Source organism: Aulostomus chinensis, chromosome 2, assembly GCF_037954235.1.
Source record: "Aulostomus chinensis isolate RoL2024-O1b breed Wild chromosome 2, RoL_Achi_v1.0, whole genome shotgun sequence".
In the NCBI taxonomy this organism is placed as follows: Eukaryota; Metazoa; Chordata; class Actinopteri; order Syngnathiformes; family Aulostomidae; genus Aulostomus; species Aulostomus chinensis.
The window spans coordinates 34850720-34872686 of NC_141321.1; the positions used below are offsets into that span (position 1 = coordinate 34850720).

General features: G+C 46.3%; 1 protein-coding gene across 8 annotated transcripts; it reads left to right on the forward strand.

Moving 5' to 3' along the window:
- Positions 1 to 649: 649 nt before the first annotated feature.
- On the forward strand, positions 650 to 21133 carry celf1 (cugbp, Elav-like family member 1). 8 transcript variants are annotated; one of them, XM_086191058.1, is made up of 15 exons: positions 650 to 835; positions 7360 to 7547; positions 8307 to 8389; positions 9432 to 9480; positions 10103 to 10237; positions 10595 to 10674; positions 10807 to 10968; positions 11100 to 11169; positions 11872 to 11991; positions 12101 to 12214; positions 12405 to 12590; positions 14062 to 14082; positions 14242 to 14385; positions 15212 to 15384; positions 20382 to 21133. In XM_086191058.1, the coding sequence occupies exons 2-14, from the start codon at positions 7370 to 7372 to the stop codon at positions 15337 to 15339; spliced, it is 1470 nt and encodes a 489-aa protein (XP_086047184.1). In that variant the 5' UTR covers positions 650 to 835; positions 7360 to 7369; the 3' UTR covers positions 15340 to 15384; positions 20382 to 21133. The 8 variants fall into 8 exon arrangements, 7 of the variants coding, with proteins under 7 accessions (XP_086047184.1, XP_086047175.1, XP_086047200.1 ...); XR_015110849.1 differs by lacking the exon at positions 650 to 835 and adding an exon at positions 869 to 1046 and having other exon boundaries at positions 15247 to 15384; XM_086191049.1 differs by lacking the exon at positions 650 to 835 and adding an exon at positions 869 to 1046.
- Positions 21134 to 21967: the final 834 nt, after the last annotated feature.

Here is a 21967-nt window from a genome sequence, read left to right on the forward strand (position 1 = left end):
AATTATCATACGCAAGTTTTCATGCTAATGTTGACAAAAAGGCCATTTCAAAATTATCTCTAAATTGTCTACATTTCTACAATTTCATTTAGCAGACGCTTTTGTCCAAAGCGACGTACAACACAAGCAAGAATTCAGACTTAATTGTCTGCAGTTTTTTGATAAGTGATATATCTGTTTCGATGTGTATACGTGTATATATGTGTGTATACATATATAAATGTATGTTTTATTTGTGTAATATACTTTTCTGTTTCCGCTCTGTTCTATCATTACTGTGCTTTTTTATCTTAATACTGTAGATTTATATATATATATATAAAAAAATATATATATATATATATTACAATTTGATCAAGTCTTTCTTTGCTTATATATTTCTGTTGTTGAACGCAGGCACTGATGCGTATACAATTTCTCTTCTTGAAACCAATGTTTTCTGATTTGAATCTTCAATAAATAGTGACATTTACGTCTGTTTTTTCAGGAAGAAGCACATTTTATGCTTAGTAAATAGACTGCGCTACTTTTTTTCTTCTTAAATGGCGCCCTGTCCATGAATGAGGGTAAAATCAACATAAATTATACATAAATCTTGTGGGAAACGAATAAATGACAGCGCCTCTCTGTGGACCGTACCAAACGACACTTGGAAGCAGGGCAGAGTCAAGTGCACGTTCACCGCCCTCTGAAATAGCGTTACCGAACAACGGCCCCAGACAAAAATCATTTATATTTTACAACACAATCAAATCTGCAAACCGCTAGTTCCATCAGTCCTGAAGCGAATTCCTGAGTAATATCGTCTGGGTCCAGTCCTCCCCCCGGGGTCTCGGTGAGTGGTCCGAGCGCTCAGACTGCCATTTTAGCACACTGGCTGCTAGCTAAATCTCTAAAGTGACAGTAGAGTAGTATATTTCACCTCCGTTGTCAACTTGTTTCTTTCACGTAAAGAATAAGTATCCTCTTATTAGTAAGTTAACATTCGCCCTGGCGTTTTGGTCTGAAATCCAACAAGTCAAATTAACTGTGGCGTAGTAGAACGGGTAAGTTTGTCATTTTAAGTTTGCAACAAACCCTGCTGTAGCTAGCTAACGTCTCCGCAACATAGCCAGCTGTGCTGCTCTGTAGGGGCTGATTGTGTTTAGCTGACCAGCTGCCTGCCTGCCTGTCAGGCTCCATGTTGACGAGTTTACTGGCAGCCTGCTAACAACATGACAGCGGAGTGAAACTACAAAGTCACGGTGTGCGAGTTCGATCATGAGGTTTGCTGCCTTTACATAAGAACAGCCTTTACCCTACAGCTTCAGATGCGTTTGTAGTTACAGTGAACACTATTTTTATCCCAAAGAGGGTATACACGTGATGTCACCGAACGCGGAAGTCGCCAGTGTCCCTCCTCCGAGGAGGCAGGATCTGTGTGACAGAGTGTATTCCCATGTTGGTGTGTGACTTAAGTTGAGGTGTGAACGATTGAAAACTGCTTTGCAGTAGTACTTTGACATGAATGTCATGTATTGCGTAGTACAGGAATACTCAAACACACAACTTTTAATGTCCACCGAGAAATTTCAATACATTTATTTGACTAAGACTGTGAAAGCAAGCAGAACTTCCACGCTGCTACAGTTGTGAGCCTCCATGAGGTGTCAGCCACCTTCACCTTTGACCACCAAAAATGTGTTGGACAGCCTGGGCCCACTGGCTGTTCATACTACCATGTATGTATACAAGGTATGACGTTCACCTGAGCTAACAGTGACCTTTGACCACCTAATTGTTTTCCATTCATCTTTAAATTGCAGTGGACATTTGAGCCAAATTGTAGAAAATTCCCCCCCAGTGGCTCTGGAGCTTTCACCTTAGGAGAATGGGACAGATAGCACACATATATGAGGTGACGCGACCTTACTCTTTGACCTCCAAAATCATTTTGGATCATCCTTGAGTCCCAGTTTGTGCTAAAATTTGAAGAAATTTCTACCTGTGCTCCAGAGATACCCCACTGCTGAGAACTGGGATGTAGGGATGGAAATCCTAAAGATATACTGGCTCACATTTATCAAACAAACGTATGCTGGGCGTCTGATGACTCCCGTGTAAGTCTGAGCATTTATCAAAGAAGACGTGACATCATCAAATCTGATGGGAGGTGGTGTCTGCACATCTGTAATCTCACCTCCTATTGAAGTACAAACACGCGTCATCCCTGACATGATAGCGTTCGATTGCACTACAAAAACACCCGTCTGTGCAACACTGTATTTAAGGTAAATTTGTTTGTATAAAAGAGAAGAAGGCCATCTTGTGGGAAGCCCCATGAACAAACCTGACATGCCTCCGCTGACTCAGACCCTCTCTGACCCAGAGGACTGACCATGAACGACGAGGTCTATAAGCCTCTCTTAATTGGCGACAACTGCTAGGACTGACTTCTTCTGACACCATTTTGTCTGTGTGTCTGTCTGTTGTCTTGGTCCGGTGTATCTTGTCCACATTCAAGTGTGATTCTGCCAGACTCAATGAGGAAGGTGTGAAAACCCAGATTGTTGCCTGTATGTTCTACATCAGTGTTAGTTTGAATCAGCATGGATGCTGTTTGCTGAATGCGTTTTTTAGTCTGGTTCATATGTAAAAATACGCTGGCTTTGGTGGAGGTATCGTGTTCAAGGTGCTCCCTCCAGTAATAATTAGAAATTTAATTAATATTGTAATTCAGCCAGGAAGACGTTATATTTGCTGAAGGCAAAGACCTCATTTACACACGCTCAGGTCTGCTGTCAGTCGCAGCATGTAGTATGATATTGTTGATCAGCCTGAGGAGAGAGGCAAGTTTTGTGTCTTTCTCTGACATCTGGATGTGTGTTGAACACTTTGGGATCAGGCAGTTGTTCAGCTGAGACGACTTTAACAGTTAAAATTAGCTCTTTTTATTAAATCGGGGAGATTTAGTGTGTGCTTGTGTCATATGACACTGGCTGCCTTCCGTGTGTACACACGCACACGCACACACACACACACACACACACATATGTTGCACACACAAACGGGTGCAGCCTGTAGGACAACAGGGCAAGCGCAGCCCCCCTCGGGCCGGAACCTAATTGTTAGCCCCTGGTGTGGCTAGTCCGGGGATTAGCTACTGGCTGGGGAGTGCTATTCACTCCCTCTTTCATTCCCTCTGCCCACTGGGCCTTATCACCATCAATCTGACACCCTGTTTATCTGACGCTGCAGCCAGATCTGCTGGCCTAGGAGAAATGCTCACAAAGGCCACTGGTCATCAGCAATTTGATTGTGGGACCCGAAATGGCCATGACTCCCTCTGGCCCCAGTGATCCCAGCAGCCCTCTGTGTCCCTGATATCCATGCAGCGGTTGGTCCCAGTCCCAGAACCAGGAACGCTAACCTGAAGGCCTGTCACTTGGTGTCTGTCACTCGTGCTCCTCTTCCACCCTGAACAAAGGTCCAGTTTTGTTGTCTCTGTGCTCCAGTGGACCGGTTCTCCATGTGGATTGATTTGTGGCAGCACCCCGTGTGTCTCTGGCTTGTGTGAGCTCCCAGCTGCTTATTTTACCTGTCGTTCAGGACTTCCCAACCAGTGTGTGATCTGGAGTTTACCACCACCAGCTCATCCTTGTGTCCTCTCAGCATCGCTTCTGGAAGAAAGAAATCTTCTTTGCCATAATGGCTTCTTTTAAACTGGATTTTCTCCCAGAAATGATGGTGGACCATTGCTCCTTGAATTCGAGCCCCGTGTAAGTACCCTGGCTGACGTCTTTGTGAGTATACATGCTGTCCTGAAAAATCTGTGTTCAAGGTCCCATTGGGAAGCTGCCAGGAACCTGCAGCTGCTGTCAGGAGAGGCCTTGACTGAGAGGTGCTCTTCTACCTCCGTGACCTGGTTGGGATTCTCAGACGTGATCCAGACTTTTGATTGATTTGTGAAAGAGTGCAGTTTGTGTCCAAGATGCTGGCCTCTGTTCAGTGGAATATTTAACACACTTGCGTCAAGACGTCTGTACTCTTCACAGTGGTCCCTGGACCAGTGTCAGAGCCTGTTCACGCCTCTCTATCTCGTTAAGCCAAATATTGCAATTCTAATCGGAACATATGAAAATGCAGATTATAAAGTTTTAATAAAAGATTGCAATTTCGCCATGTTAGTGTTTATTTATTTGACTATTTAATTTTCATGTACTCACTTATCCAGTTTAACAATGCATTGTTTAGTCTAACAGACTGAACGTTCAGTTTAAAAACACACGGTCTCCAAATATGACCGAGTAAAAATGAATACACACCGTATGGAAGTTCAAGTGAAGTGAGACGTAACATCCTCCTGATGGAACGCTGACTTGGCAATGAGCAGACTGGTGCCACGGCCCTGCCTCTCCCAGCTCTGAGAGGTCGAGTTCACTCTAAACATGAAGCGAACTTTCGTGCTCATTCAAAGCAGTCCCTCCATCATTTGTGCTTATTCGCCGCTAAAAAACAAGAGTATTCTCTTCTGGAAAGAGGAGGGGAGCTCACTTGCCTGCTCCTGCTGCTCCCCGCCTCCAGTGATGGGTGGCCAGTGCTCAGCCTCAGGCTTGGCCCCATGCCTCCATAACACCTGGAAATCTACCGTTTCCTTGGATGCTTCTGTCTTGGTTAAACTTATTAACTGTGGTGCGCAAAAACTAGAGTGTGTAGAACAACAAAGATCAGCTGGTCCTCCATTGTCTGACTCAACAGGGCGTCAGTGGGAGAACCTTCACTCTGATTGGCTGTGGTGACGCAGCTTCAAGTCAGTTTTCCACTTCACAAGTTAAATATTTTCAGCTTGTGTGAATTTCACATTCGCTCTGCACTTCTGGCATCTTTGCATTGACTTCACGTTTGGGCTGCACATGTGATCCCTGAAAAAACTGATCTCGATTCACACTCCTGTGAAGGTGATGATGACCATTCACTCTCTCCTGTTCCGTTCGGCTCTGCGATCACCAGTCCAGCTCTTGGCCTTTTTTTACTCCTTGTTACTGTTTAAAGTTGACGATATCAATCTTTTACTTGGAAGAATAAGAATTGTGTTCGAGAATCATGACCTCAATTCACACAGAGAAAAATTTTGACTCACATCTGAGTGAGAATCAGGCAGCCGTACTTCAACAGCCCAGAGAATTCATGTTGTGTTCGGCGTGAACGCTGCTTGAGCCTGTTCCTGTATTTCCTGCTGGCGCATACTGGTGTTGAGTTGTCAGGACGGACGTCACAGCGAGATGGACAGGAGAGCAGGTTCATGGAGGAAGCTACAAAGAGGAAAACTGCTTGTACTTGTCCTATGCTAACATCAGCACTGCATTACATACGCTACTGTGTGACGGTCAGATTAATGAGATGAATCTAAAGCACGACGGATGTCACAGTCAAACTGAGTCTGTTGTTTTGTCAACATCATGTGTGTCCCTCGGTCTTCGTGTTGGTTCAGTGACCCGCATCCTGGAACTTACCACCAACACCCCACAGCTGCTGGACTGGAAATATTTGTTTGGTTTTACCTGGATTTGAGTGTTTTCTTACTTCTTATTTTTTAAACCTGGACTTCATTCCACTTGTTTAAAGGGTGTCAAGATGGTTGCCTGTCCTACTGCTGACTACGTCTACGCACAAGAACAAATAAAAAGTAACCTGAATCTGAAGTAGCCTGCATGGGCCAGCAGCAGCTTCAGCTTCCTTTATTTATATATTTACTAGGTTGTCTCCGCATCCCAAATAACAGAAGCTACCGATACCTTCTGACGCCGATGGTGGGCCGTTATTATCACCTACGCTTATTGGCATCTCACTGATACTGAGAGCGGGGTTTGATTCTTTCTTGATTCTTTCTTTTTTAGGCACTAACAGATGGGTGGCATGGCTCAGGGGTAGAGTGGCCGTCGAGCAACCCCGGTGACCATGTCCAAGTGTCCTTGAGCAAGATACTGAACCCATAATTGCTCCTGATGAGTAGGTTGGCACATTGCATGGCAGCTCCACCATCAGTGTGTGAGTGTGTGAACGGGTGAATGAGACGACCCTGGAAAGAGCTTGGAGTGCTGCTAAGGTAGAAAAGCGCTGTATAAAATTGAGTCCATTTACCATAACAGATGTGAGATGTGGGAACTGGGGTGCGTTCACCTCATTTGGTTTGTTCCCCTTCAGTGGCTGAAATGGGACACGTTGCGTTTGTCTCGGTTCATTTGTATTCACACAGCAACATTCAACAGCTGCTCAAAGTTGTAAACAAATGTCACGCGTGAGCAAACTGTTCTCTGATTGGTCCGAGGTGGAAGGGTTCACATCGTTGTGTCCGGCATTCGTCCCTCATCCAGAACTCGCTCTGAAGGGAGTTTTATCTAAAGGCCTGTTTATGAGCTCATCTGCAAAATGGTAACACACTTCTGTGCTTCTCTGCAAAGAAGGACATTCTGGGGATTCTGATGCGTGAGCGACTTAACATGTAAAAACTGTTGTGATGAATCCTCGCCATGATGGGCTAACTAGAAGTGACTTGGAGGCCATTTGAGTTGTGAGGCTGCTCTGCCGACTTGTAACATCCACGTGTCCTGAATTGCATCAGCCTGTTTCAAAGTGTTCTGTCATTGTTTGTTTCGGTTGATGGAGTTTGGTCGGCAAACAAACCACTTCAGGATCCAGAGGGAGGAAGACCGAGGCCACTCACTCCTAATGAGCTGATGCTGCCTTCACAAACAAACCGTCTGTGACGAAATGAGACACGCATCTGCGTTTGTGTCATTGGTTCATACATCCCAGCCTCGATAAATACGGGTACCTGATTGTTTACGCTGGAGAAGCAGACGCCATGTTGTTATTCAGGGTTTTTAAGGTCATGATCAAACTACCCTGTAATTGAGTCCATTTACCATTGCCTGCACGTACGATATACTGGATTATTATATATGGATTTGAGTCGTACTTTTCATGTGAACACAAACGTTTCAGAGATCATCTGGTCATCCAAACTTACCTTGAAGTTTTACAGTATGTACATGTATCATTTGGTATGCCTTGGACCAGCGACGGCCATGGGCTGGAGGTGGTTGGAGGTTGTCTGTCCATCCCTTTCTCATTCATGTGAGGTCTCTGGAATGTTTGGAGGAAATCTCTTCAAATTCGGCACAAATGTTTGCTGGGAGCTCAAGATGAACAAAAGATTTGCTGGTCAAGGTCATCTTTCTGCTTTTTCAGCGCATGTGCAGGCACTGGTCCGTTGAGCCGCCTGTTGCTGCCAAGTTGTTGCAGTTCCAGCTACGGCGACACGTTTTCAACTAACCCTCACCCTCAGCCCCCATTTAACCATGACCTTTGTCCTTGTAGTGGGAAGAAGATGAATGGGTCTCTGGACCACCCCGACCAACCAGATGTGGACGCCATCAAGATGTTTGTGGGGCAGATTCCACGCTCCTGGTCAGAGGAGCAGCTTCGTGAACTCTTTGAGCCGTTTGGCGCCGTCTATGAGATCAACGTCCTCCGAGACCGCAGCCAGAATCCCCCTCAGAGCAAAGGTCTGCCTCTTGAGAGCCACGACATGCAACAGTAGAGGGGTCACATGTAGCAGTGGAGTATTTCATGAGATTACAATGTACTTGGCAAAACATTTCATTTAAACATTCAGTTTGTAGCCACAGTGAAACAGAGTGAGCTGTTCTGTGGCTACAGCTCTCTGGCTGTTCCTACCTGGTGGAACCGTATGTTCCACATATTCCATTGCTGCAAACTTTTAGACAGGGTGGGATGGAACAGTAGTGTTGATACATCCGATGGTAGTTCCAGGGTCTGTTCCTACTCCAAGGAAGCTGTTACTATTTTGGCCAAGTGTCCCTTGAAACTGAGGTAACTGATCTCAAGGGGACTAACCTGCTGAACCAATGGCAAGGGAACTCCTGTCTGCCGAGAACCGGCTGCAACAGCTCACTTAGAACAGCCTGCTCAAGCTGGGAACGTTCCACTGCTGCTGCTGCATGAAGATGAACAAGCACAACATGATGCCGGGACCAATTTTTTTCCTCACTCTCCTTTTTGAATCTCTGTGTGAAAGATGGTGTGAATGGTTTGTTGACCCATTTTAACCCATAAAATGCCTACACACACACACACACACACACACACACACACACACACACACACACACACATACTTGTGTGTGTCTACATATAATAAGAATAATAAGAATAATGTAATATAATGACTGTGCCTCCAAGTTCCACTCGTCTCCCCGTGACCCAGTCAGATGTGTCACCTGATCTCTTTTCCGTCTCTGGCAGGATGCTGTTTTATAACCTACTACACTCGCAAATCAGCCTTGGAAGCACAGAACGCTCTCCACAACATGAAGATTCTGCCGGGGGTATGTCAGCACTCCTGCTCCACCTGGGCTCCCTGAGCTCCTTCTCCCTGGCTGGACATCAGCAGTTGTACCAACTGGCCATACTCAGTTTGTGACACCTTTTATAACCCAAATGTTACTTTATCGTAGTTCATCACCTGATAAACCTCATGACAAACATGTGCTGGCAGTCGGGTAATCCTTGTTGAGCGCAGGCTTTGAGTAACACCATGGCGTTTGGGGGGGGTGCTGTTGGTTGCAGGGTGACTGTGAAAACCTTTCTGCCTGTCGAATAACTTCCCCGTCGTTTCCCTTCTGTCAGTGAGTTCTTTAATGGGGAAATGAGATTAGAGCCCAAAGTTCAATGTAAAACCATGGAAGAAGATGATGAAGACGTGTTTTTCAGATCAGGACGTCATCCTGGACACTTGGATGTCGGCTCACGTATCCTTGCCAGAAACACAATGGATGTGGGACCCTGCATCTCCCGCAGTGGTTCTCAGACTTTGTCCAGGGTTGTTCTGGTTTTTAGGGTCTGTAGTCAGTTTACAGCTCAGCCTCATGGCGTCCGTGGGCTCTGCCTGATAATCTAGTGATGAGGTACCAGGAGCTATGATCTGTTTCATATAAAAAATGTTATTGCATCTAAAGGATCTATAATAGATCCTCAGAATTATGTACGGCTGCATCTTTCAGGATACAGGCCTCCTCCTCCAGTTCCAACAAACAGAACTGTCCATGGTTCTGAACAACACAACGGCTCCTGTTGTGTCAAGACCACAGTAAATCTTTACAATCACCCCAAAAACTCCATCAGCAGTAACGAGCACGAGGGCCAGTCCTCACAAACATGCAGCTCCAGCAAGGTAGACTTTGTTTTACTGGCGTCATTTATTTGTCCAGGAAATCAAAATCCATACCATGTGACTCAGAAGTAGATGATGTTTTGGAGCTCCCCTGCAGCTCATCCTCGCGGCCAGCAGCCTGCCTCTCTGAAGCCACTCTTCATTTGCCAACATGACATTTTACAACATGACATCTTTATATTTTTGGCCTGCTTCAGATGCACCACCCAATCCAGATGAAGCCCGCCGACAGTGAGAAGAACAATGGTAAGGATTCTCTATTGTTTCTGTGTGTGGTCTTTGTCCTGCGCACCAGCACACAGCTCTGCATTGATTCAGCACTTGCTGATGAGAGACTGGACTGTAATAAACTGCTCCCTTGCTACTGAAGTGATCGTCAGTGAAAACTACAGCCACCAGCTGACAGTGACAGTCCTGCCTCCAAGTGTTCAGTGCTGTTGCTTGGTTCAATGGTCTGAGGCCCTTCAAGATCTGAAGTGTTCATTTCATTCCTGCCGAAACTCTTTAACAACAGGGACTCATGTTGGACAGCCAGAGAGAGAGTTGCTGCGGCGATGTAACCAGTTTGTGACCCAGTAGCCAGTCGGTCCTTGTGATGATGACGCTGCAGTCACACTGTATGCAGGGCCGGCTTAAGGCGCCACGTTGTCTAGGGGGCACCAAAAAAAACCTAGAATTTTTCCTAATTTATTCATTCTTTGATTGTTCATTTTAATGTCTAAAAATGTATTTTTTGTCTTGAAACCATTGTGGTCCCTCATGTTGGAGGGGTACTAAAATGGCTGGAGCCGGCCCTGAGAGTTGGTGGGATGTTAGCCCACCTTGACATGCAGCAGGTGTGTTTGATGTTGTGATGTGTTGACAACAGCAGTGGAGGACAGGAAGCTGTTTATCGGGATGATCTCCAAGAAGTGTAACGAGAACGACATCCGACTGATGTTCTCACCATACGGGCAGATAGAGGAGTGCCGAATACTTCGAGGCCCTGACGGACTTAGCCGGGGTAAGGCTTGCTCTGTAAACACACACACACACACACACACACAATACAAGAAAACAATACCAGCCTTGCAGTATAAAATCCACAGGTGTTACGGCGTCGTTTGCTCTGTGGTGAATAGCATGATGGTTCCAGGCAAATCCCACAAAGATTGTTCTAAAAGAGTGTCAGCGAAACGTTCATCTTTCCATCAAGTTCAGTTCAGTTTTCTTGATTTAGAAATTCAAGAAATGGTGAAAGAACATGGAACAGCCTCAGTTTAGTTCAGGGACAAGCTCATTCAGACGCTGGCGGTGGAGGCTAATAAGCCTGAGATGTTGACAACACTGATGATTCCTCACGTGTGTTTCTCTCCTTCAGGCTGTGCATTTGTGACCTTTACAGCCAGACAGATGGCTCAGTCAGCCATCAAGTCCATGCACCAGTCCCAGACCATGGAGGTGAACCTCACTCGATACAGGACCTCACCTGTTCAAATTGCACCGCCACAGTTTGTATTTTAAACCTGGTGGATTACGCAATGTGGTTTCCGTTTAACAAGAGTACTGAGCATGTGCCTCGTTGGTGTTTAGGGCTGTTCGTCACCCATCGTGGTGAAGTTTGCAGACACTCAGAAGGACAAGGAGCAGAAGCGCATGGCCCTGCAACTGCAGCAGCAGATGCAGCAACTCAGCGCTGCCTCCATGTGGGGAAACCTTACGGGGCTCAGCAGTCTGGGGCCGCAGTACCTAGCAGTGAGTGTGTTCATAGGGCCTCTTTAAAATGTAATTTCACCTCATTTTCACCCTAGCATGTTGTCTCTCATCTCCCCATCCTGGCTTTCACACTGACTGTGGAATCATCTGTGTTCGGTGTAAATGTGTAGCTTTACTTACAGTTGCTGCAGCAGTCAGCCTCCGCAGGAAACGCGCTCAACAACCTGCACCCAGTTTCAGGTACGAACTCTCTTCAATAAGACTCTCCATCGTGAAAGTATGGATCTTGTGCTGAAGACTGACCAGTTACCCAGGATTAGCCTCTTCGTTCTGGCTCCCAGTGTGTTCCAGGCTTGATAACTCCCAGGGTTCTAAAGGTCTGACTTCTCTATGCACCAGATCTTGTCCCCATACATTCTGTTGTCTGTTCCAGACTGAAGAGCTGCAGACAACGGGGAAGTTCATGCTCATATATGAAGAAATTATCATTTGCATTATTATGTTTCTAATTTTTTCAGTTATTTTTATTTTTCCTAGTTTTCTGGTCATTTTTCCTGTAACTAATTTGTAACTAATTTACTCGCGCAATTTGGAAAACAGTGATTAGTACACACACAAAGAAAAACATCTTTCAACAAAAAGCGCATCTACTGAAGACCTGGCACAAAAACCTTAGAGTAACCTCCAAAAACCTGAACCTGAACCAAATACCTCTAGGGACCAGGGCCCTGTTGAGCTTCAGAGTCAGTTGAGGGTTGAGGAGTCCAGAGCATGAAGTGTGGAAGTAAGTCAGCAAAGTTCAGCAGATGTCAGAGGGCGTGGTGGGCGGGGCTGCAGGGTCGACCTTCCCTGTAGGTTTTGTTTTCTTTGTTTTGTCTTTTTTTACCTAAAATGAAAACATTTTGTGGATATATTGTGTGTGTGTGTGTGTGTGTTTGTCAGGTCTTAACGCCATGCAGAACCTGGCTGCTTTAGCAGCAGCAACAGCCACACAGGCCTCGGCCACTGGTTCCAGTGCCATGACAACGTCTAGCAGCCCACTAAGTGCACTAACAAGCTCAGGTGAGACGCTAACAGCTGCAGTACGAGACGTAAAGAAGTTCCTCCAGGTACAAAGTGCTGTTGTATTCGTGGTTGTGCCTAATATTAACAGTAGATGTTCCCCGAGCAGGCTCCTCCCCCACCTCCAGCAGCACCTCCTCAGTCAACCCCATCGCTTCTCTGGGGACGCTGCAGTCTCTGGCGGCTGGTACTGGAGCTGGCCTCAACATGGGCTCACTGGCAGGTAGGAATCCCAGCATGTAGGAGTGCTCAGCTGTTGTTATCTTGAACTCAGCATCAGCATCAGAGAACTCACCCTTTCATTCATGGGGAGACACGGTGACCCAGAACTTCTACCCTGTGACCCACATCTGTTCTGCTTGGATCTCATCACCCTCCTCACTCTCATGTGTTGTTTTGCTGTTGTAATACAGGCATGGCGGCACTGAACGGCAGCCTGGGCTCCGGTGGCCTGTCTAACGGTTCTGGAAGCACCATGGAGGCGCTGAGCCAGGCTTACTCGGGGATTCAGCAGTACGCTGCCGCCGCCCTCCCCAGCCTGTACAACCAGAGCCTGCTGTCCCAGCAGAGCATCTCCGCTGCAGGCAGCCAGAAGGAAGGTGGGCTCTGTTGGCCGGAGGTAGAAAATAGGACACACAGTAGTGGGTGGAGACTGTTCTGATGACGAGGCTGCAGATGGAGACACTAAATCTGTTGACAACTGATCCTTCTCACTTGCTGTGGAGAGCAGGAGACCCGGGGGGCAGTGCACTGATTTGGTGGAGCATTGCTCAGATCTGAATTTGCTGAAACACAACTTGACTAGTTTAGCTGTAAAGTGACCCGGCCGACCGATTTGATGTCTCCACCACATTTCCTGAAACAGACTTGTTTACTTTGAGGGACGTTGACTGTATGATCATTTGGAGAAAACCATATTTTACTTCTCTCCTCAGTCCACAAACTGTACACACACGCACTGTAAAGTAAGGTAGACACATACGACCACGGCAGGCCTCTCAGCGTCTCCACCCCTCCCCCAGACTCTGGGAAAGATGGTGAAAACCAGTCATCAGCGATCACAAGTGCCCATTGGGTGTCACAGTTTCTTGGTCTCAGGTCAGAGTTGATGCTGAAGAAGCTGGTAACTGCGTCTTAAACCCTCTGAACCTCCAACAGGTTCTGGGCCTTTTGTGCTGCCGTTGGGCTTTCAAAGACTGGGTCATATCTCATCTGCATAAAGTCCTGTGTCTCCATGGAAACAAACACAATAGCTATGACTAATAGGTCAGTGGTAATGATCCCAGAAATAATCAGAACTTGAATCTCACTGAGAATTTGTTTTCTTCATTTTAAATGGTAGCAGTATGTACAGTAATTTATCGAGTGTGAATGTTATCAGTGTTGTTACAACCAGGATTGACGCTCTGTTGAACCACTGATGTGCAAACACCCTCCCCCAGCTACTGGCTTGGTCCATCATGGCCTCCCCCAGCTGAAAGTTATTGGGGTTGTTACAGGCTCTTGTTCGTACCAAGGGTTTCTATTTGGTAAAAGTTTAAAGGAGGCCTGCAGAATAACTTGGATTTTAATGAAATTCTTTCTCTTAAGATTTCCTGACAGAGCTCAATGTTGTGTTGTTACATTCAAGAACCACTTGGAGAATTGGACATTAGTGTTACTTGATGAGTTTCTGGCTGTGATGACTGGTGCAGTTTGTGTTGTGTTTTTTTGTTTTGTTTTGTTTTTAGAAAAGCAGACATGGCGTTGAGGCCCAGCGGTGGGTTCTGGGGTTCAGAGGGTTAAAGGGAATCTTGCCTGACTTCAGCTCGCTTCGACTTCCTTCAGATAAATTTCCATTCAGGTGGACCAAACACTGCGTTGGTTAAACCACCTGTGCGATCGGCTCGTTTGACTCTGCAGTAACAACAGCATGGAGCGATTCGCTCTTATGGAATGAGACGATTTTGTGGTTTTTGCTTTGCAATCCTGTTGCTAGAGGTGTGTGTGTGTGTGTGTGTGTGTGTGTGTGTGTGCGCTGCTCTCACCTTGTGCTTAAGTTTCTATTTTGTTTCAACTCTGCTGCATCAGCCAGTGACCGTTGCAGCACCGGTAAGATGTTATCACCTTCTCTCTGACATCATCACCTCTTAACAAGCTCAGGTCCATAATGGGAGGCTTGTCCTGTTTTAATGTCCCTCAGATCCACCCACACTGCTGATCCGTGTTCAGTGTCCGTGCGGTTTGTGAAACGGTCTCGTTGGTTTTCAGGTCCAGAAGGAGCCAACTTGTTCATTTACCACCTGCCTCAAGAGTTTGGAGACCAGGACCTGCTCCAGATGTTCATGCCCTTTGGAAACGTGATCTCGGCGAAAGTCTTCATCGACAAACAGACCAACCTCAGCAAGTGTTTCGGTGAGTTCAGTCTCTTCATCAACATCAACTTTGTGATGAGTCTCAGTCTCAGTGAGATCTGGTAGCCAGGAGCTGCTGATCGGTGTCGATGTTCTCCAGTTCTTCTCATTAATGATTGAACGCTCACAAATACGGAAGAGCAGTCGGGCCACCCATGAGAAACAAAAATGAGTGGAGGTAGAGTTTTTTTCATCCCGCACTTTGAGAAAAAAGTCAAAGTGTCGAGAATAAAGTCCACATACAGTAGAATGTCTCGAGTTCTCTTCCAAGCTCGTGTTTTTTATCCTTGAGAACAGGCGCAGTTTTCAGCACAGTCCTCATACTGATACTACAGTACGTCTCTGAGATAGAAGAGAAAGTATTTCTTTGTTACTAAAGCCGAGTTTGAAGGAAAGTCTCACCAGTTCATCTACCTGCCTGCACGGCGCTTTGTAGAAGCAGCCACATGCGCTGGTTGTTGAGTCTCATGAGGTCGACTTTCTCTCCACATTGTCTTTTGACTTCTCTCTCAACGTGCATGATGAAGACAAATCTGCCTCCTCTCTTCTTGCTCTCCCATGGGCGGCCCTGAGTCTCCTCCGTACACAAAGGTTTGAGCTGCTGGAAGTAAGATAGGATAAAGATTCATGCAAAACACTAGAGCCAAGTCACCTGGAGAGCTCCTGACATGCCACACCTGTCAGAGGGTTCAATCCTCAACATGGGGGTGTCAGGGGGCACTTGACCTGTAATGTAACGATTCTGACCACGTCTCCAGAATCTGAAGGTGTTGACAGTCGTGTGGGGCAGATATTCGTTGCAACTCTCTGACCGTGTGTGTCTGCAGGCTTCGTGAGCTATGACAACCCTGTGTCGTCACAGGCAGCCATCCAGTCAATGAACGGTTTCCAGATCGGCATGAAGAGGCTGAAGGTGCAGCTGAAGCGCTCCAAGAATGACAGCAAGCCTTACTGAAGGTGCTGCGGTGCTGCACACTTAGTTAGGAAGGGTGGTGTTATGGTAAGTGGAATATGAATAAGCAACTAAGACTGGTCCACTGAGAAACGTATCTGTGCATTGCAGCATGGCGCCTGGCGCTCTGTCTCTCCTGGTCACTTTTACTCATCCAGGCTGGAGACGTGAAGCGACACGCCAGAGTTTTCAGGCCAGACTGGGTTCTTCCTGTGTTCTGTTGTGGTTATTGCGCTCTGTTTCCCTCTAACCAATCAGAGAAACAGGTGTGTTTTCATTAAAGTTGAGATGTTTGCTGTGGTACCTTTATACACTTATGAGTTGATTGTTAGGATGTGTTGCACATTGACAGTTTGGTGCCGAAATCCTTTCGTTTTGTTTTTTTAACTGCTGGTTCCCTTCCACCACCCGGGTGCTCCTGACGGCAGGCAGCAGCTGGACAAGAGTTTCAGAAGACGTTTCACTAACGTAGCAGTTGGTGTTGCCACTCTTATCTTTGGTATCTTTGGTATCTGTTACCACCTGAACCTGTTTCTGTCTGAGAAACATGCAGATGTTTGAACTGTTTACAAGGAGGAGCTCCACCAAAACAGGCCAAAGTGTGTGTGTGTGTGTGTGTGTGTGTGTGTGTGTGTGTGTGTGTGTGTGTGTGTGTTCTTGTACTTGCTACATAGTGACGACTAGAATACGTGAATAGCGAGGACATTTTAGCCGGTCCTCACATCTTCAGAGGGTCGTTTGAAGGTCAAGACTTGGTTTTAGGGTTAATCTTAGAATCAGGTTCAGGTTAGGTTTAGGGTCAAGGTTAGGGTCAGGTTCTGGTTAGGGTTAGGGTTAGAATCAGGCAGTCAGTTGAGATGGTCAGGTTTAGGGGGAGGGGCTAGGGAATGTATTACGTCAATGAAAGTCCTCACAAAGATATGAGTACAAGGAAGTGTGTGTGTGTGTGTGTCCCATCGATGCTGTTTTAAATGCTCTCTCTGCAGTGGGTCTCTTGTCTAAGTTCAACTGCAGGCTTGTTTCAACTTTTCTTCTTCATCAGGAGAGTTTTTTATTGGTTGCAGCAGCTGAAATGGTTCCAGCGTTGGTTTAGTTACACTTTAAATCTTGAACCTGGTTCTTAGTAGGCGTCAAGTCCTCCGTAGTGATTTGAAAGGGTGGATAAGGAGACAATATGGCGTCTGCTTACTCTAGCGTACTGCTCTATCACCTCATGTTGGACTTTAACAATTTAACCTCTCAATGTCATTGTCATTACTTTCAATCGGCAACAGTTGTAGGCTAATTATGGCCTCCTCACCACACTTCATCCTAGTTCCATAAAGTACTTTTTATTGTTTAGGGAAAGGTAGGCATTTGGCTACTTGTGTCTCTGCTAATGTGAGCTAAAGGCAGATGGTCACAAGAGTAGAACCGGTTCGTAAATGCTGTATAAAGAACAGTGCGTTCACTGATTGGCTACAGGACCTGAACACACGCGCTTCCGTGAGAGTATTTGTGGTCACGGGACACTGTAGTGAAGGTGAACCTCTGTGGTGCAACCAAACACCCTCACAGGTTTGGAGAGTTTGGCATGGATTTGACTCTTGAACTCAAGGGACATCTTAAATGCAGCTGGTTTCTTAAAGCTGGGCACTTTTTTCCATCTGCTGAGCTCTAAATGATTGATGGAGACAAAAGTGATTGAAATCGCTCAGATAATGAGAGGGAACAATTCACTCAGCAAGTCTGAGCCGGCTGATTGGGTCAGAGCGGGTTTCTGCCGCCGACATGCTCGCATTGTTGTAGAAAGGTGCTCCCGGAGTTAAAGGTCTGTTCAGCAGGAGGACAACAACCTCGGCTGGACTCATGACCGCCTCCTCCCTGTCTGCTGCAGGTCTCGCAGCTCTTTAATCAGCATTTTCCCGAAGGAACACGTGACTTTTCTCTTTCTGGCAGTTGCCATCCTAGCTGAGATGTTCTGCTGGGTGGCGCATGAGTCATTTGATATCCATGTGCGCCACAAATAATCACAACTTCAGCTTAACCCCTAACCCTAAAGGTCACCTTTGGAAAAAAAATAATCCTGTTGTGTCACAATTCTGAGATACACCAAACAACCCCGTCCTCCCTGGACGGTGTTCTCATTGTGAGTGACAGTGTGCCACAACACAGGAGTGGAACAGGTACGGCCCTTCATGGTTGCTGGTCTGAAGTGAGGCTGTTGTAATTCCATGTTCTCATCTCAGCTTCTCACTACTGACTCCTACGGACTGCTAGGTTTCAGTAATCTTACCAGTTTAGTACCAGCAACACGACACGGATCTAAAACCTGGGTGAGGCTCTGACACGGACGGTATCACATGAACAGTCAACTGTATAACGTCATGCTACTGTAGCCGAGTGCGACAGGGGAGTACTTGCCTAGCGTAGCTCTGCTAAGTGGCTGCTCAGCGCGTTGCTGAAGAGTCACCACCATTTCTTTGTCAGCATCAATCAACAATTTATCTGCACGTTGCAAGAACTGTCACTCTAAAAGAGAAAAGGCCAAAAAGAGGGCGTGCTAGACTTTCTGTGGTGGGGCGTCCCAGCTGCCTTGTGGCGTATGTCACATGATACAGGACGAAGACTCCTGTTCGTCAGTCCTCACTTTAAAATGTGTCAGTAACTAAAAAAATGGTGTCACCGTGTAGCTGAATTCCAGGGTCTGGTTCTGGCAGAAGATCCTGCAACTGTTAATTCAGTACGATCAGGAAATTATTCTTTCGTCTTTTCTTCCAACCGCAGTCGTGGTAGTTTTCTGTTCATGGACATTTTCACAACTTTGGTTAAATCTGTCACGTTTGTGATGAGGTCCACATGTGTGGACGGAGCCTGGCGTGTTTTGGTGGTTCTCCTCTAGTCCGGTGCGCTGGGACTCCGTCAGGCTGGAGCGGCTGTGGAGCCCAGCGTGTCGACTGTGACTAGCAATACTGTGACGTTAGGCTGTGAAAACCAAACGTCACAGACTTAATTCCACTCCATATGTGTGTCTAATGCAAAGGTACTGATTCGTCTTGAGACCTTTTAGTTTGAGTCTCTTTTTTTCAATCCAGGTGTTCGGTGAAAATTCACGACTGTCCCTCATCTCCTGCTAGCAGTTAGTGCCTGCTAGCGGCTACCTTCTCGCTAGCAGCGACTCTCCTGCTAACGGTTGGTGTCCTGCTAGCAGTTATTGTCAGGAGCCACTGCCCTGTTAGCAGCTACCGTTAGAATCTCCTCTTAGCAACTGCTACCCAGTCAGCAGGTGGTTGATCTCAAACCACTACGCCTCTCACTGGATCTCCTCTGTGACTGAAGAACTCATATCAGTGTCAAATTGCTTCAGACAAATCTGTTCATTGCTTCTACTTTGAAGAAATGTTTTTTTTTTTTGGTTTTTTTTTTTTACAAAACTAGGAAGTGAGGCAACCGTTGATGTATATTGAAAACTATTTTGCCTCTTCTATTTTTATATAGGTTTTATACTTCTCCTGTGTGTTGGGGAACTATTTATTGCCTAAATTATTTATCTGACTTGAGATTATTTTGAAAGACAAGTGTGTCCAACAACTCAAAAGGGTCTCCTGGTGTGTGTCGTCTCCTCGCCTGTTCAGTGTTTGTGTCTGGTGATGTGTGTCGGTGTGGTTCAGCTGTGTTGGTAGGATCCATCAGTGCAACCTCATGGAACCACCTGTCTCCATTCATCCAGTAGATCTCTTGCGTACCCGATCACCCAGGGAGTTCACGTGCCTGCCGCTCCGGTCTCAGTGATGTCACACATTCATTGTTCTCCACATCCAGAGATGGTCTGGTGAAACGGGACAGTCGGAGGAAGATGAGGGGTTCTAGGTTCTAGGTTCTAGGTTCTAGGTCTGTTGGGCATTTTTACTCATGTTTCTGCTTTGGTGGACGAATGGGGTCAGAGAGAGTTGATCAGTGGACGCTGAACTAGGAATCTGGCAGAATTGAAGCAGGAGGCCTATGAACGTGTAGAGAGGAGACTTGTTGATGAGGGATGCAAAAATGAGCTGACGAGGATCAGTCGCACATGAGAACTGCAATTCTTTTGGTTCCACAGGGACTCAAAAGTTAAATTAGTACACACGAGAGGCGTGCCAGCTCCGCCCTCTCGAGGAACGCGGAGAAGAGACGGTAGCGACCATGAATGACAGCAAACCACAGTTGTAACTACGTTCGTTGGTGGTAATTCTTCGTTCATTTATTCCTTTGAGCCCAGTGTGAGTCTCTGTTTCCTCGCGGTCACTTGCTGCTGACAAGAACCTCAAACTGTGACCCACAAACCAAATCAGCCAGCGACCAATGAAACCAAATCTGAGCGTTCGAATGAAAGAACAGAAACTAGCAGCCTGGAAAGCTGAAGGGAAACACGGCAAGATTTCCTGAACAACTCAACATGCGTGTGACAAAACACGGAAACCGACAGGAACTGAAGGTGAAAGGTTCAGTTTGTAGGAGGGAAGGAGCTCGCGCTGCACTGATGAACCGTTTTCAGGCCCCTGGACGGTTCGGGGGGCTTAAAGGGTTAACGGCAGCTGTGAAACGCATCATTATTGTCCAGATTGAAAACGTCACGATTCCAGAGCTACGCCTGAAATACGCCGGGTCCATCCGCCATGAGCTAGAAGAATAGACCTGCGATGACGTGTCGCGCCGGCGTGTGATCATGTGATGGATGTCTGGTTTTTTTCCCATTGTCAGTGTTGCTGTTCTAATTGGTGACAGTGATTCTTGCCTGCTACAGCCATCGCAGCGCCCCGCGAGGTGGACGGCGCCGGTGTGTTTCAGGCGTTACTCCTTCATGCGTAGCTGCTGCTCCAGAACTCTGGAGGTCGTGACCTGCATGTCGTGCGCTGGCAGCTGGTTGGTGTTGCTGCTGTGGTCATCAGTTCCTGGTCGCATGCGGCTCATCCTCGCTGGGAGCGTGGAGCGTTTGATCATCCTGTCTCTTTTCTCTCCTGTCTGTGTTCCATTGTTGGTTTAACCTCAGTTTGTCTCCCTGTTGTGTTTTTCTTTGTTGTTTCTAGATCTCTTCCTGTTTGCCCTAGCATGTTGATGTGGCGTCACAGTTCATCGTCCAGTCCTTGTCCTCTGCGCTTCTCTGATGCTTCCAATTTCACCTTTGACCTTGTGTTTGATCACCAGGAGGTTTTGTTTTGTTGTTTCCATGAGTCGTTATACTGCCAACCGGGGCGCTGGAAAGACTGCTGCGTTAGAATTATTACGAGCAAAAAGAGAATCTATTTTTATAGAGCTGACTGACGTAGAGTTACCGCTAGATTTTTGCAAAGTCAGTAAGACGTTTCACTTTGTTTTTATCTCTTGTGTTGTGGCGCAGTCCTCCCGGCGCCCCGTCCTCTGGTTTTGTTGTGGTTTTGTGTGAAAGCAGCTCATGTGTCTTCAGACAGTGTTGTGTTTGAGTGCTGACGTGTGTCCGACATTAGAAAACCTTCTTGAGCAAATGAGTGATCACGTTTTGTTGGGCATTTGTAGTGTAACCCTAGGCTAGCGAAGGGTTCCTCCTGGGACTTCTAGTTTGAATGCCATTGTGAGGAGGTAGCATTTCAGTAATCAGTTGTTCATTCACCCACAAGCAGATGATGCTGTTTGCTCTTTGTGAGGAGAATCATCGTGAAAATCCACACAACGGATGCTTGTTTTGTCACAGTATTTTTAGTATGCATGTTTTGTTTTTTTTATATCTGCACTGATATTCTTGGCAAAATGTGATCTAGTTTGTATTAATTTAAAAATGATGAATAAACTGGTGCCAAATGTTTGGATCTGTAAGTCATTTGCCTTCCCTGGTTCTCCAGCCTGTGTGGGGTTGACGTGTTGACGGGAGGAACTGTGACATCACACGACCAGCGTGTCCTGGAAACCTGCCACGGTCATGAAATAAGAAGGAAACATGTCGAGGTTAAATTCTTCCATCAAACCCATGAGAAGGTTGATTGAAAGTTCAAGAAATTCACACAAAATGTGAAGATTGTTTTTATGAAGTCAGTTCATTTACCATTCCTTTATTTTCATAATTCTTCTGTTTATTAAAAGAGGAAAAATTATAACCTATCCCAAAGAAGTCATGTGATCAGCGATTGTAAGCATGATAACTCAAAACATTGTCCATATATGGTCATGAACCAACTGTAGAAGTCCTGGAATTTAAAAGAGGCAACTTCCAGGCCTGGAAAAGTTTGAAAATCCTATATTGCAGTGTTTTTTTAGTTGTTTCAGTGTTTGGTTCATCTAAGATCAACTGAGACAGACCTCCTTTGGTTGATGCCGAGTTCTGCAGTAAATGTCGAATGTGCGGTGAAAATGATCGACGGCATCAGGAAGCAGAAGAGGAACTTCCGCCGACTGCAACCAACTCTCCCTGTCTGAGGGAGGAAGGGAGGCGGCGGAACACTCCGAGTACCTGGAGCACACCTGGCAGAGGAAGAAGCGAAGTGCAGGGGCCGGAGGCTTCAAAGCCACTATTCCTGATCTACCTGTGGGTGGCGCCAGGGAGCAGCTCGGGTCTGCTGAGTTCCCTTGATGGGCTTCACACCTTCATACATTAACATCATTCAAGAATTTTACAACAGATTAAAAAAAAAAACAGCCAATG